The following is a 13,070-nucleotide window of genomic DNA, read 5'->3' as shown; positions in this document are numbered from 1 at the left end:
GTACACGATGACTATTATACACGTCACTCTTTGCTTTCCTTGAAAACTGAAGTGTATTTGAACTTCTTTAAGGTGAAGTAAATGTTACACTGTGTGCCATTGTAAGCGACTAAGAAAAGTTCAAAGCCAACACCCCAACATCTCATTGACCCATGATTAGTTCACAAACGGCAACATTTCGGACATAAACATGCTTTTATACAGTTGTTCAAAGAGACATTCTTATATACTTTAAAATATAATGAGTAAACAAAGCAATTGTACATATATGCAGAAAAGCTTTTTGCTGATGGACATTGAAGTGATCAGTATCCAACTTTTTTGCCTTTACATTGTCATTGTAGTGAAGATGAAAACAAAAAGCAGAACTGTTGAAGTCACCTCTAAACGAGCGGATCCACTGCGATCAACACCTGCAAGAGACATTTCAAATATGAATGAACACTTTAAGTAGAGACGAACTATGAAAAGACTGGTCAGGTTGTGTTGAGGCGTCACAATGATGAGAGGGATTTAGGGTTAATTTGAAGGCGTTATGATGTATTGTAAGTTAAATTGTCCTCTACCTTTTAAATGTACAGTTTTAGATGTCGTGGCGGACTTTCTTGAGGCGGTGTTTTGAGCCTCACACTTGACAGTCACTGATTTTAGAGGACGGTCCACTATCAACTCGACCACATTTCCTCTGATGCTCTGAGTGTCCACAGAGGAGACGAAGCGGCAGGAGGGACGGCAAACGGCTGAGCACTCGAATACAGCCTTTTCTCCCATCTCTATAACGTCTGGCCCTGCGATCTTCATACCTAAAGGACCTACTGTGAAAAAGAACAGGGTCCAAGAGGTGTTAGATTGACAAGGGACTATTTGATTTTAGATGTATATTTAGATCAAGCCATTTGGGTGCCCTCAGCTAAAATGCTCAGTGCCCCCCAGGCCCCAACCCACTTGGAACCCACTTTTGCCACTATTATTATTATTTTTGTATTATTTATTTGTATTTTTTTGTCTTATTTTATTTGTATTTTTTATTTCTATTCCTTATTGAGAATATGAGAGGTTTTGTCTGTAAGAGTTTTTCTATTAAGAGTGTTTTTTTAAAGCTTTCTCTAAGTTATCCGTTCTTTTACTTCTGTTTCTATTTGCGTTGCAACACAGAAATTTCCCCATTGTGTGGACAAATAAAGGCTATCTTATCTTAAAATACGAAGGTTTGACAACTTTTATATTATATTTTATTTTACTTTATTTGATATACATCGCATAAATCACAATCCTAAGAATTCCTGTATCCTGGTGCATTTTAGCTGTAACATTAATAGCATCTCATTACACAGTTTATTATGAGGGCCCCCACAGTCTCTAAATGTCCTTGCTCCGCTCCTGCTCCAGCGTCACCTGAAGCCCTTCTCTTGCTCTTCTGCAAAACATATTTAGGCCCCAGAAAACACTGCAAACTATTGACACTTTCATGTAGCATTTAAAAAAAACTTGAAGTAAGAAGTTGAACCACTTTAGTTTTTCACATGCCACAATGTCAGCTCTGCAGTTTGGCGTGCCAGCTCGACTTATTGCACGTTTGTTTCATTTGCTCTTTTTTTGCCATTTCTAATTTATCCAAAGACCGATTTGCTCCTTGTGGATTGTAGAACAAGTCTGCCCAGTCAAAAGTGCTCTCAGCTGGGCCCCTGATCTGTCTGCATCTGTTTAAACTGTCACATCTCAAGCCTGCTATGTAGAGAGAGTTCTAGAGTTAGTTTTGAAATGTTAAACTGAAGACAAAGTAGGCCCACAATAGGCTCCATGTTTAAGTGTAATTGTAATGTGCGGCTGTTGCACAATAAGCCCCTGTCATTCAATCCAAACTGCCCGGGCAGGTTGGTGCCCCTCTGAGCCCCTGACGCCCTAAGTGTATGTGTGTAATGGGAGCGGTCGCACTGATTTAGGAAATGTACTTGAGTAACAAATAAGTCTCCTCTTCCCTCTTCCTTTAGTGTTGCAGTCAGTCTTACCATTGACGGCGAGTTCTTTTGTTGCAGCGACAAACAATCCGGACACTTTGTTAGTGGCTTTGCAAACCAGCATATCTGTGCGGTCCATCTCAGTGGGGGTCACGGCGATAACGTTGCCCTGACCCCTCATCCACGGCCCAGAGCCCCGCCTCCAGGAGTACTCACACGATGGCACACAGTGAGCGTGACAGCTGAAGGTGTGACTCACAGAGGGGTTTAGGAGCCCACTGCCCGAGATGGACACATTTACTGGACCAACTGCAGAGGAAACGGATCATGTTTTATATTTCAAAACCAGGTTACTTTGTTTTGATGAGTTATTTGCTGAATAATTCATGTATTATTAAAGGAGAGTTGGGGAATGGCCATGGATGCACTTTATAATTGTTGGAAAGGCAAACACATGAACATTTTGTATTCACAGTCTAGTTCTATATAAGAAATCTATGCAGGATTTTTGAAAGAAATATCCAGACTTATGATACACAAACGTTGAACCACGGAAATAATTGTTTGTAATCGGCTCCTCAAACTTGCCATATTAGTCTTATGGCTTAATGGCATCACTTTCTGGAGCATTTGTAACTGAGATATCACCCTTTTGTTTATTTGTGCCCACAGAAAAAACGTTTAACTTTGTGCCAATTTTTGTTTCATGCGAATAGGCCCAGGAATTACAGATGTATGAACCATAAACCAGGTCAAATCTGCAATCGGACATTTAATCAACAAATTCCACGATACAGTGTGTTCAGCTGAGGCAGGGCACGTTCTGGTGTCGGATTTCAGATTTTTAAACAAGATTCAAATTGCAGGTGGAGCCAATCCTAAGCAAATAATGATACGGTTCAACATTTGTGGATTTGTATTTTATCTCCCACCCACCATCTGAGATTATAACACCAGCTAATCAAATGATAGAACTTGAACTCAATGTATGGGACTGTCATATCTAGGGTGCAAATGCTGAGAGTTTATTTTACTCAAACGGCAGAAACAGAGATTTTTTTTTTTTTATAGGAAACTGTTTTATACTAAATAATATCAGTGGATGTAACATTTTTTTTCAAGGCCCAACAATGATTTGATAATTTATCTAAAAAATGTTATCTCTAGAGGAAGACCAGACTTAAACTGACTGTTTTTGTGCCATTTTAAATTGGTGAAGCGGGTTAAAATGACCAAACTGACATTATAATGACTATTGCTAAGTAAAAGTGACCCATCTCCAGCTCCATCTTCAACTACAGAGATTCATATTAACAACATATTATATCTGATGCCCTCCCTGATGCCAGCCTTATTCACCTCTGACCTGTGCTTAAAGGCCACCATTTTTCATCAACTGAAATAACACACAGTAAAGTCATAGCATTTCTCCCGTACCCAACACTTGCAGTTTCTTGCTGATCGTCGCAACTTGTGTCCCTTTAGTTACTGAGCAGACCACAGTCAGATCAGTGTCATTTGGAGTGAAGAGCAGAGTATTGCCCTGTCCCTGCGCGGCCTGTCCCTCCAGAGACATGGAGTAAGTACAGGACGGGCAGTCAGACGCACACGCCGCGCTGCTGGGGACCCCCACTGTCACAAAGTCTGGGGCCGTGATCGTCGGCTTCAATACATCTGCAGACAAAGTTCAAAGCAATGATACTTGAATAGCAGATGTGTAAGTAGTGAACTGTAATGTAATACAGTGGTGAAGACTCAGTTGCTTGCCTAGTTGTTCTCCACTTGTTGGTAGCACTTGTGGAAAGCCTGAAAAACAAACAAAATGCATTACACATTGTCAGGATAACACACTCCCACTAGAGTTTTCAGATTTGGGAGATTTATTTGGGAGAATAAGGCAATAAAAGAGTCTAAAAGTGTATGTTCAAGCAACTTTAACTTCAATCCAGTCTAAAGGAACTCTAGTGACTATTCTAAACATTAAGAGTTAGAATAACATCTTTAAAATAATAAGATAAGATAAGATAAGATAAGATATTCCTTTATTGTCCCACATGGGGAAATTTCATTGGTGTAACGCAGGTAGATACAGAGGTAGATACAGAAGAACAGATCACTTATAGGAAGTCTGAAAAACACTTTCACTAGAAGATCTCCTATAGATAAATAAAAACTCCCATAGACAAATAAATAAATACCATTGCATGTGATCCCGACAGTAATTGCACATGAATATGTGTCACGACAGCACATAGATTGCACATGAATTTCACAGTAATTTCACAGTAATTGCACATGAATTCCAACAGCAATTGCACATATGACAGAATTGCACATCAGTATTAGGTTAGGTCAGTATTGCGACGGGATAACGTGGCGATCTCCGGGTAACACTCGCAACTGGAATGTGATGGTAATTGTTTATGCTCTAAATGTATTTCTTTCTTTTTTTTTTTATTCAAATGTTTGTTATAATTAAATGTATTGTAAGTTGAAAGTCTGGCTCTGAGATAATGGCATGTATAATACTCACATAAATGGCCAACATGTAGTTAATACTTAAACTAGAACAAACAATCAGAGCAAATAAAAATAAAAGCAATCACTGGTCCAATGGAAATATTACACTGGAGCGATAACTTGTTTAAAAACTCAACAGAAAAGAAATTGTATCTCAAAATTCTAGAGGGCAAATATTCAATTTCTTGTGGTTTTCAGATAACTTATTTTTCTATAATTATTTCTATTATCATTAGTCTTTCACTAATAATGAATAGATTTTTTTAAACGTTGCAAACATAAATGTGATCTAAAATGATATGTATTTATTTTCTCCGCTAAATAATTATATTTAAAAAAGGTGTAAAATTTCCCTCAAAAACACAGCATTATATTTCTGGGCGTGATGACAAAAGAAATGCACATCGACAGTAACCAAGGCTGTACCAAGGCTGTACGCTAACCCAGAACTTAGCCACACACGGACAAAAATAAAGCAAATGTAACAGTTCTTCTTCCTCTTCACAGAATCTGCAGGAAGGATCATTTCTGTATCTGGCATTTTATTTGAAACATCTTAGAATAACAATCTATTGCTGTATTATAAGTATTTAGAAACGTCATGACAACATCACCACAACCAGCATGTTACTCCCGCTTTCATTTTAGCCACATGTTATATTTTTTTTATCACAATTTTAAAGTTATATGCATTCCACACACATTTTATTTAATAAGTTAACTTTTTTTAAAGACTCATCCGTGTTTATTAGAAATGTAAAGTTATGCATTCCACACAAAAGTCTCATAAAAGTATTGTCATTAAAGGCACAACTGTTCTAGCTGCACCATAGTGCAGCTAGAACAAAGTAATAAAAAAGTATTATTACCCATCAAAAGCAGCATTACTCCATATCCTTTAAATGTCAGTAAATAGTTATGATCCATGTTTCCAACACAAGGAATCGTCCAGCTCTGCCCAGAGTCTCTCAGGTTCAGAAGCAAACAGCTCATATCACGCTCATATTTATCTTCTTACTCACCAACCTTTACCTGCACTTTGGTGCGAGTTTCAAAATGAGCCTCTCTCGTGAAAGAAGGAATTCCTCACACTCTTTCTGTACAAAACATTGAGATATTCTTTAACCCCTGGCTCAACTATTTTTGCTGATATTTTATTTGGTGATCCAATGCCAAAAGCCATGATAGCAGAGCAAAGAATAATATAACTGAACAAATAAGAATAACCGAACTTTAACCCACAAAAGACACACACAAACCCTTTCTTTTCATTCTGACTCTCGTGTTTAAACATATTATTTAAGGTGCTTCGAACAGCAGCACTTGAAGTCGTACAACCACTCTACATATTCACATTTATTCACATTAAAACAGTAGCAGTTACGTTTCCATCACAAAGGAGGACAAACCCATGCGTGTCAATCGCGTCCTACACAGTGTGCATAGGCTGAATGTACAGGAGCTTCACAGGGTGGTCTCTCTGGAGTCTTTGGGAGGTCTGAAGGTCAGGATCTCTGTGAAGGTGTGGCCTAGACAGACAGAAGGGAAAACAATAAGAGTCATAGTAAACAACACCAAAATGTACAGTATGTGAAGGCAAAATATCCTCCTCCTTTACTATAAATGTACTTATACTATGTTCAAAATCACTGGGGTTGAAAGAAAGTGATTAAAAAAATAAAGCATCATTGTGTCATTGTTGAATTATCATATATTTTTGAAAATATATGCGCATTGATTCGGAGTAGCTGTGATTTTTTTTTTTTTTTTACACATTGAAAAGAGAAATTTAACAAAAAATCAAACATAATCCACATTTCAAAGCCGACATTTTTTTTGTAAGATTCTCACTCTTTATTTTAAAATAAGTTTGCCAAGACCAGTTCACGCAACTTCAATTCCAAATGAAAGGAGTTCCAAGCTGTGGTAGCAGCATAAGAGAAGGCGAGACAAAAAAAACTACACATAAAACATTTTGGAGTAGCTGTGATATTTAAGAATTTCAGTGTAATTTATAACTTGATCTTGTCCAATTTGACTAATGATGCTAAGGATATTAATGATGCTAATGATGCTAATGGTGCTAATGATCAAACCCAGAACCCAATAACTGCTATTAAAACTGAAGGCAAAGGTTTTTGTTGGTATTTTAAAACTTCCCATTGTCATTTGGAAGTGAAACGAGGACCTCTCCTGGCAGACTTCAGGCACTGCAGCGGGCACATTTAACCAAACCATCTCTTGTGTTTTGTCTCACGTTTCCACTGCTCCAGGGGCAGGTCCGTGTTGTCCATGGTCTGGTCGTACGGCAGCGCTTCCGTTTCTTCGTCCGTGTCCCTGAACTCGCTGAAGAACGGCAGCTCCAGCGACTCGGCGGCGCTCACCCGCTCCTCCGGGTCCAGCAGGAGCATCTTCTCCAACACACTCACCGCTAGAAAACAGATCCATGTCGTACAGTATATGAACAGCAGAGCAAGCAGACACCACAGGGGACGCATGATGCACAGTATACACACCATTTGGACTAGCTTTGGAAAATATAGTGCGCAAATCTTTCTTGAGCACCTTTGGTATACTTCTGAGGTAGCTTCTGGCCTGTGAAGTAAAATCGTGATAGAATAGGAGCACTGAGGTTGCGAAGTCCGTCCCAAATATCTCAGTTATTGTTGTACTTACGTCTTGGCTCTGTAGCTTGGTCACAAACTCTGGAGTCGGTGTTCCTGTGATCTTCATGATTTCTTTGAGCTGGTCCAGATCTGCAGCGGCTCAGGGTCAAGGGTCACACATTAAAAGCCGGTGTGTGTGAATTTGACGTACAGTATAATGCTTCTGTGTACTGTGCTAAGCAATGATGCATTAAGAAAAGGAGGGGAAAGGATACGGTCGTTTCCTTTAAAAAGAGGTTTTCCCAGTAGCATCTCAGCCATGATGCAACCCGCTGACCAGATGTCCACTGCAGGACAAAACACACAACACATCAGTGGTTGTATTCTCAAATGGAATTATGAGTAAAAGAAAATGTATAAATAAAATAAGAAACAAATAAATAAAACAAATAAAAAGGAATTAAATGAATTAAAATAAATAAATGAATTAAAAAATAAATAAATGAATTAAAATAAATAAAATAAATAAAATAAATAAAATAAATAAAATAAATAAAATAAATAAAATAAATAAAATAAATAAAATAAAATAAAATAAAATAAATAAAATAAATAAAATAAATAAAAATTTATTCAATTTGAAAATAATAAAAAATCTATGTTTTTTAAAGTTCACTATGTAACTTCTGGTGCCTGCTTGTCTCCATAGAGATGTTATTGCTTTGTCCAAAAGTGTTCCACATATTACACGCGTTACATGGAAAGAACCAGGTGACACCATCAGGTCAAGTGACAAGTCAGATCAGTGGAGGGGCCAGCGCACTCAATGTAAGAAAGCATGTTTTTCATGATATTTTTGAGCAATAAAAACACTTTTATTTGATTTAAACAAATAAAGTTCATGTCAGTGTGATTCCTCAGATAAGTTTAATGTTAAACTGCAGAGTATTCCTAGCAGAGCAATAACATCTCCATGGAAACAAGCAGGTGGCAGACTCTTCACTGGACGTTACTACTCAATGATTAGTACTCAATGTTACTACTTATTGGTAAGTAAAATTAGAGATACAAGAGAAAACAATGACGGAAGTAAAAGTATCACACAAATTCCTGGTCATTTTTTGTTGATATATTTTTGTTTGCTCAAAACCAGGACTTGACTGTGAAACCTGTAAGCAGGATTTCACTGAACATAAAGTACCTGTCTGCGTGTAGTGCATCCAGTTGAGTATTACTTCGGGTGCTCTGTACCAGCGGGTGACAACATAACCTGTCATCTCTGTGTCGGCCTGTCGAGCCAAACCAAAGTCCAAGATCTGAGATGAGAAAACAAATTGCAACTTATACAATGAGAAATCTGTGAGATAAAATAATAACAATTCGGGGGAAATGTTCAGGTACCTTCAATTCACAGTCTGGATTGATGGCTAAGTTTCCTGGCTTGAGATCCTGTCAGTGGACGGCAGAAAACACCTTGGTTTGGTATCATTTCAAGTGGTTTACTTTTCTGTTACACGCTTAGAAAAGGAACACATTTGTTGTCATTTTGCAGTATACATTTGTGATGAGGAAGGCTTCAAAGATGTTGTGTTTTTGTGCCTGGAGACATTCTCTTTACAAAGTCCCAGATTGCATAACATTGTGAAAAGTGTTTCTTTTGCAACAGTCAAGATCTGTACTGAGATTTGGGTTATATGCTGCATAAGTGGATTGATGTAATTGAATATAAGTGAATATACCTCGATGTGCAGCTGATTGAACTGATTGTATAATGTGAAATGCTTAGAACTGGACTGTTAGTCATCAATAAGACATTTTTTATGGACCGCCGCAGTGTTTAAGAAGATATTGTGACATAATATTCAAATATAGGAGGACAGCAGTTAAAGTTACGACAAGAATGAATCGCATGGGCCTTATTTGAAGCGCAATCGAAGACGAACAGCTCATTTTTGCTTTCCAAAATATGTTACTCTCATTCTTTCACTCCAGAAAAGTGAAAGAATGAGGTGAAAGGTGACAGCCATTTTTACGACTGCTGACAACAGTGAATTTAGACTCTGAAGAGCAACAAATGCACGCATAGACTTTATAAACATCTTAATAGTGCGTTACTTAAGGCCCGCTAGCTGATTAGAAGCGAAATGTTTAAATATTGTAATCAAACTGACAGCGTTAAGTTGAATTACTATGCTTTGGGTCTATCCAGTCACAGACTGCAGATGAAAGTGGTAAATCTTGTGTGGGAATGCGAGTGAAAAGAGCAGCGTGTGAAAAGAATAGGCTCCACCCCCTAAGGTCAGGTCTGAGGGGTCAGAAGGTCACGTACCCTGTGGACGATCCCTGCAGAGTGGATATACTGAGGACACAAGACAGGCACACAGTTACACTCTCAGCAAAACAAACGCTGACTTTTTTAAACAATTATATATATTTTCCACTTGTGTTCAAACATTGCTTTTGGGATCCAATCGAAAGAAAAAAAAAATCAAAATATTCTAATCAATCTAAAATTATGGTGGTTACTTGGTGTCAATGTATTTTAGAAACAAACTCATTCAAACGTTTATAATTTAACCACACATACGAATGTCTAGCTCGATAACCTGAATTACTAACATATCTTTCAAATCTACACGTGCTTCTCTCTGTCCGTCTAACACAATATAATGCCCTGCGTGCATGGTAACCTTGAGTCCTCGCAACATCTGATAAACCAGGAACTGTACTCTGTCCTCCGTCAGTCTCTCCAGCTTCATGAGTTTACCCAGGTCCGTCCCCATGTACGGCATCACCAGATAACTGTGCACAGACAACACTTTCAACCACAGTCCATTACATACTGCTAAGTGTCGATAAGAGCGCTTCACGCGTGCTGAAGCGAGATAAAGTATGTGGCTAAATTAAAGGAGGCAAAAGTGGAAGACATTACGCTCGGTTTGCATGATTAAAGGCGCACAATGTACCGTATTTTCCAGAATATAAGCCAAAAAATGCATAATAGAGAAGAAAAAAACATATATAACTTGCACTGGAGTATGAAATGCGGTTGCAAGTGTGAAAATAACAAATAGTATCACATATAAGTCGCTCCGGAGTATAAGTATAAATATATAATAATTTCATGTGCAATACTGACTTAACCATGTGCAATACTGTCACACTCACAAGCAATTAAGGCCATATTCATGTGCATATAACTAATGTAAATAAGAGTTGTTTATTATATAATTTATGTTTACTTACCATTAGTATTAGTATTATTTAGTCTTATGCTAGCTATTTTTACTTTACTTTATTATTTTATTTTTATTTTATTATTATTATTTGTTTTCTCCATTCCCTATCAAGATATGAGAGGAGTTTTGTTAATAGGAGTTTTTTGTTTTGTTTATAAGAGTTCTTCTATTAAGAGAGGTGGGGGGGTTTCAAACTCCCCCTGTATCTACTGCGTTGTAACACCGAAATTTCCCCATGTGTGGACAATAAAGGAATATCTTATCTTATCTTATATAAATATAAGTCGCACCCCGACCAAAACTATGAAATAAGGTGCAACTTATAGTCCGGAAAATACGGTAAGTTTTCTAGTGGGGGGTTTCTCCTCTTGCCTGTAATTAAACGTATCAATCATGCACGTATTCAATTAAAAGCGTTTTAATGGCAAAAAAAGACAAAAAACTGTTGTCTCGCCACAGATCTATTTATTTACTTTTTAATCTTGGCCTGGTAGAGTCGACTGCTTGTTTCCATGGAGATGGACTAGTTTATCAGAATCACCATTGTCAATGAACAGAATTCACAAACATAGGAACTTGTTTTGGTGTTTCGGTGCAACATTTATTTGATAATTTATTGCCAACTGCGGGATATTCCTGTCAAACCGCTAACAGCTCCGAGATGTAGACAAGCAGGTGGCGGACCCTCCAGTAGAGAAGTTACATAGTGCACCTTTGTTCACGCTCAAGATGGATTAGAACACATGGACTGGGTGTTGTGAATGAACACATGCAGAGAAGGGACAATGAATGCTAAATTTGTAAACGGTTTCAGAGGTTACAACTGCCAATCAAGAGGTTCAGAGCGAACTCCAAGATGTGGTTAAAGATGAGATGGAGACGCAGAGAAAAGGCAATCAAAAAACAACTTACAAATCTTTAAAACGGTCCAGTAAAATCTCCGCCGTGAAGACATCTAACAACCCAATCACCTATGACAACAACAACATAGATTGAGCCCACGTTTCGCTCCGTACAAGTTGATACCTCTGCCTCTCTGGCACTTTTTAAAACGTACATTTTCGTGCTTCATGTGCTTGAGCAGTCGCAGTTCTCGGTAGGCGCGTTTGGCAAAGAGTTTGGACTGGAAAGGTCGGTGGAGCTTTTTGATGGCGACTTGGGCTCCCGATCGCCGGTCCCACGCTGAACTGAAGAGAGGGAACAGTCAGGGTGAGCGAGTGTTGAGAAAACCCCTGGAAACAGTTGTAATGACAGTTGAAACGCCCATGAGATCGGCCTCTTCCTCTCGTGGTAACTTGCTGGTAATGCCTAACTTGAGTAAAGCTAGAGTTCTTCTTTGTTACGTCATGTGGACAGCAATCAGGCAGTTTGTGGTGTAGGAGTTTGTCACACACATTTGTTTTCTCAACTCGATCGCATCGTTTTCTAACTAAACAGATGGCTCTATACATTGTCATTTCAATGTTGACTAAAAATATGCTCTGAATGCACCTGTGTCTGTTCTGGTATGTTACGATGAGTGTCTTTCCAGGGACATGTCTTTTTTGTTTGGTTTTTTTATGTTAAACGCTCAGTTGTGGTGCTTTCAGTCCAACTCTTTGACTCTCTGTAACAATGAGGCTGGGGGTAGTGTCTTTGTTGACCCTCATCCACTCATTACAAAGCAAAGGGAGGCCCTGCCGAGCCAGCTGCAGCCTGAGGGAGTGGTCATTTAGCATACTATGGTTTTACACAAGCCCGAGGGTCAGATGTGGGTTTAGATACAGGAAATTAGGTGGTCAATGGTTTTCTTTTAAATTGTAAAATGATGTGAAATGTCAAAACTTCTTTGTAGCGTATTCTACATTTGAAAGTCGTGTCATTTGAGATTTAGTTCTGTGAGTATTTGTATTACAAGTTGCAGTACTGGTAAAAGTATAGTGACAGTAGTTGTAGGCAATATAATCAACCAGAACAAGGCAGAAACTGTAGACAAATGGTGGTGAACTAGTATGAGTATTTCTTGCTGTGTGAGAAAGAAGCACAATTCATACAGAGACTAATACAATAATTGCTTCACACAACAAGAAAATATGTATTGAAATCACAATATAAAGATATAAAAACATGACTAAACAACAAAGCATCTTTAAGTTTGTAAATGTTTCTATTGTTTGTCACGTCCTCAAATCAGAGCAGACATTTAGGAACAACCCGGCAATAATGATATGCAAAGTGTTGTAAAGAAGTGCCTTAGATGAGAAAGACCTACCACACGGTCCCATAAGCGCCGGTCCCGATCTGCTTGAGGTCCCGGTACCGCTCCGGGACCTCCCACGCGGTTCTGTTTACCTCCTGCCGGTAAAAGCCCGTCCTGCTGGAGCGCAACGCCATAGCGCAACAAGACCCGGGCCAGAGGTGCGAATATGCGGCAACTCTCAGGTCAACATGGGGCGAAATAAAGCCGTTTCTCAATCTTCTGACTAGGCTTTTCCAGAAAGTTTGCGGGGCATTCTTTCAGACGCAGCAGAGACGCGCCGTCACACCCCCCTCGCGCTTTGTTTTGGCTGCCCCCCCCCCGGTGGCCCCGGGCCGTCTCTGTGGGCGTGTCCACAATATGAGACGGGAAACATCTCATTTCAGTTAATCCCCTTGTTCTCACTTTGCGTTGGCTTCAATGGTGTGTTGGGAGCCGGGTCGGCCAGTAGAGGGCGCACGTGAAGCATAGTACTCCCCTTTTATTATTCTATTCTCTAACTCTACATGAT

The 13,070-nt window shown here is 38.9% G+C and overlaps 2 protein-coding genes across 3 annotated transcripts; both read right to left on the bottom strand.

Moving 5' to 3' along the window:
* Positions 1 to 519: 519 nt before the first annotated feature.
* On the bottom strand, positions 520 to 5,891 carry LOC140367160 (uncharacterized). Its single transcript, XM_072453512.1, has 5 exons — positions 5,888 to 5,891; positions 3,702 to 3,764; positions 3,396 to 3,632; positions 2,010 to 2,267; positions 520 to 815 (listed from the first exon to the last, which is right to left on the bottom strand). The coding sequence occupies exons 1-5, from the start codon at positions 5,889 to 5,891 to the stop codon at positions 520 to 522; spliced, it is 858 nt and encodes a 285-aa protein (XP_072309613.1).
* mapk12b (mitogen-activated protein kinase 12b) lies at positions 5,736 to 12,848 on the bottom strand. 2 transcript variants are annotated; one of them, XM_072455050.1, is made up of 12 exons: positions 12,575 to 12,844; positions 11,381 to 11,510; positions 11,236 to 11,294; positions 9,775 to 9,886; positions 9,414 to 9,443; positions 8,486 to 8,533; positions 8,286 to 8,400; positions 7,360 to 7,431; positions 7,155 to 7,234; positions 6,995 to 7,073; positions 6,736 to 6,909; positions 5,739 to 6,007 (listed from the first exon to the last, which is right to left on the bottom strand). In XM_072455050.1, the coding sequence occupies exons 1-12, from the start codon at positions 12,694 to 12,696 to the stop codon at positions 5,943 to 5,945; spliced, it is 1,086 nt and encodes a 361-aa protein (XP_072311151.1). In that variant the 5' UTR covers positions 12,697 to 12,844; the 3' UTR covers positions 5,739 to 5,942. The 2 variants fall into 2 exon arrangements, with proteins under 2 accessions (XP_072311150.1, XP_072311151.1); XM_072455049.1 differs by having other exon boundaries at positions 5,736 to 6,007; positions 6,995 to 7,234; positions 12,575 to 12,848.
* Positions 12,849 to 13,070: the final 222 nt, after the last annotated feature.

The sequence above is a fragment of the Eucyclogobius newberryi genome, unplaced genomic scaffold (assembly GCF_026437365.1).
Source record: "Eucyclogobius newberryi isolate DKJ021-1_F unplaced genomic scaffold, fEucNew1.0.hap1 SCAF_2, whole genome shotgun sequence".
Classification (NCBI taxonomy): domain Eukaryota; kingdom Metazoa; phylum Chordata; class Actinopteri; order Gobiiformes; family Gobiidae; genus Eucyclogobius; species Eucyclogobius newberryi.
The sequence above is the reverse complement of the archived record's forward strand: the minus strand, read 5'-3'. Positions and strand labels throughout refer to the sequence as shown.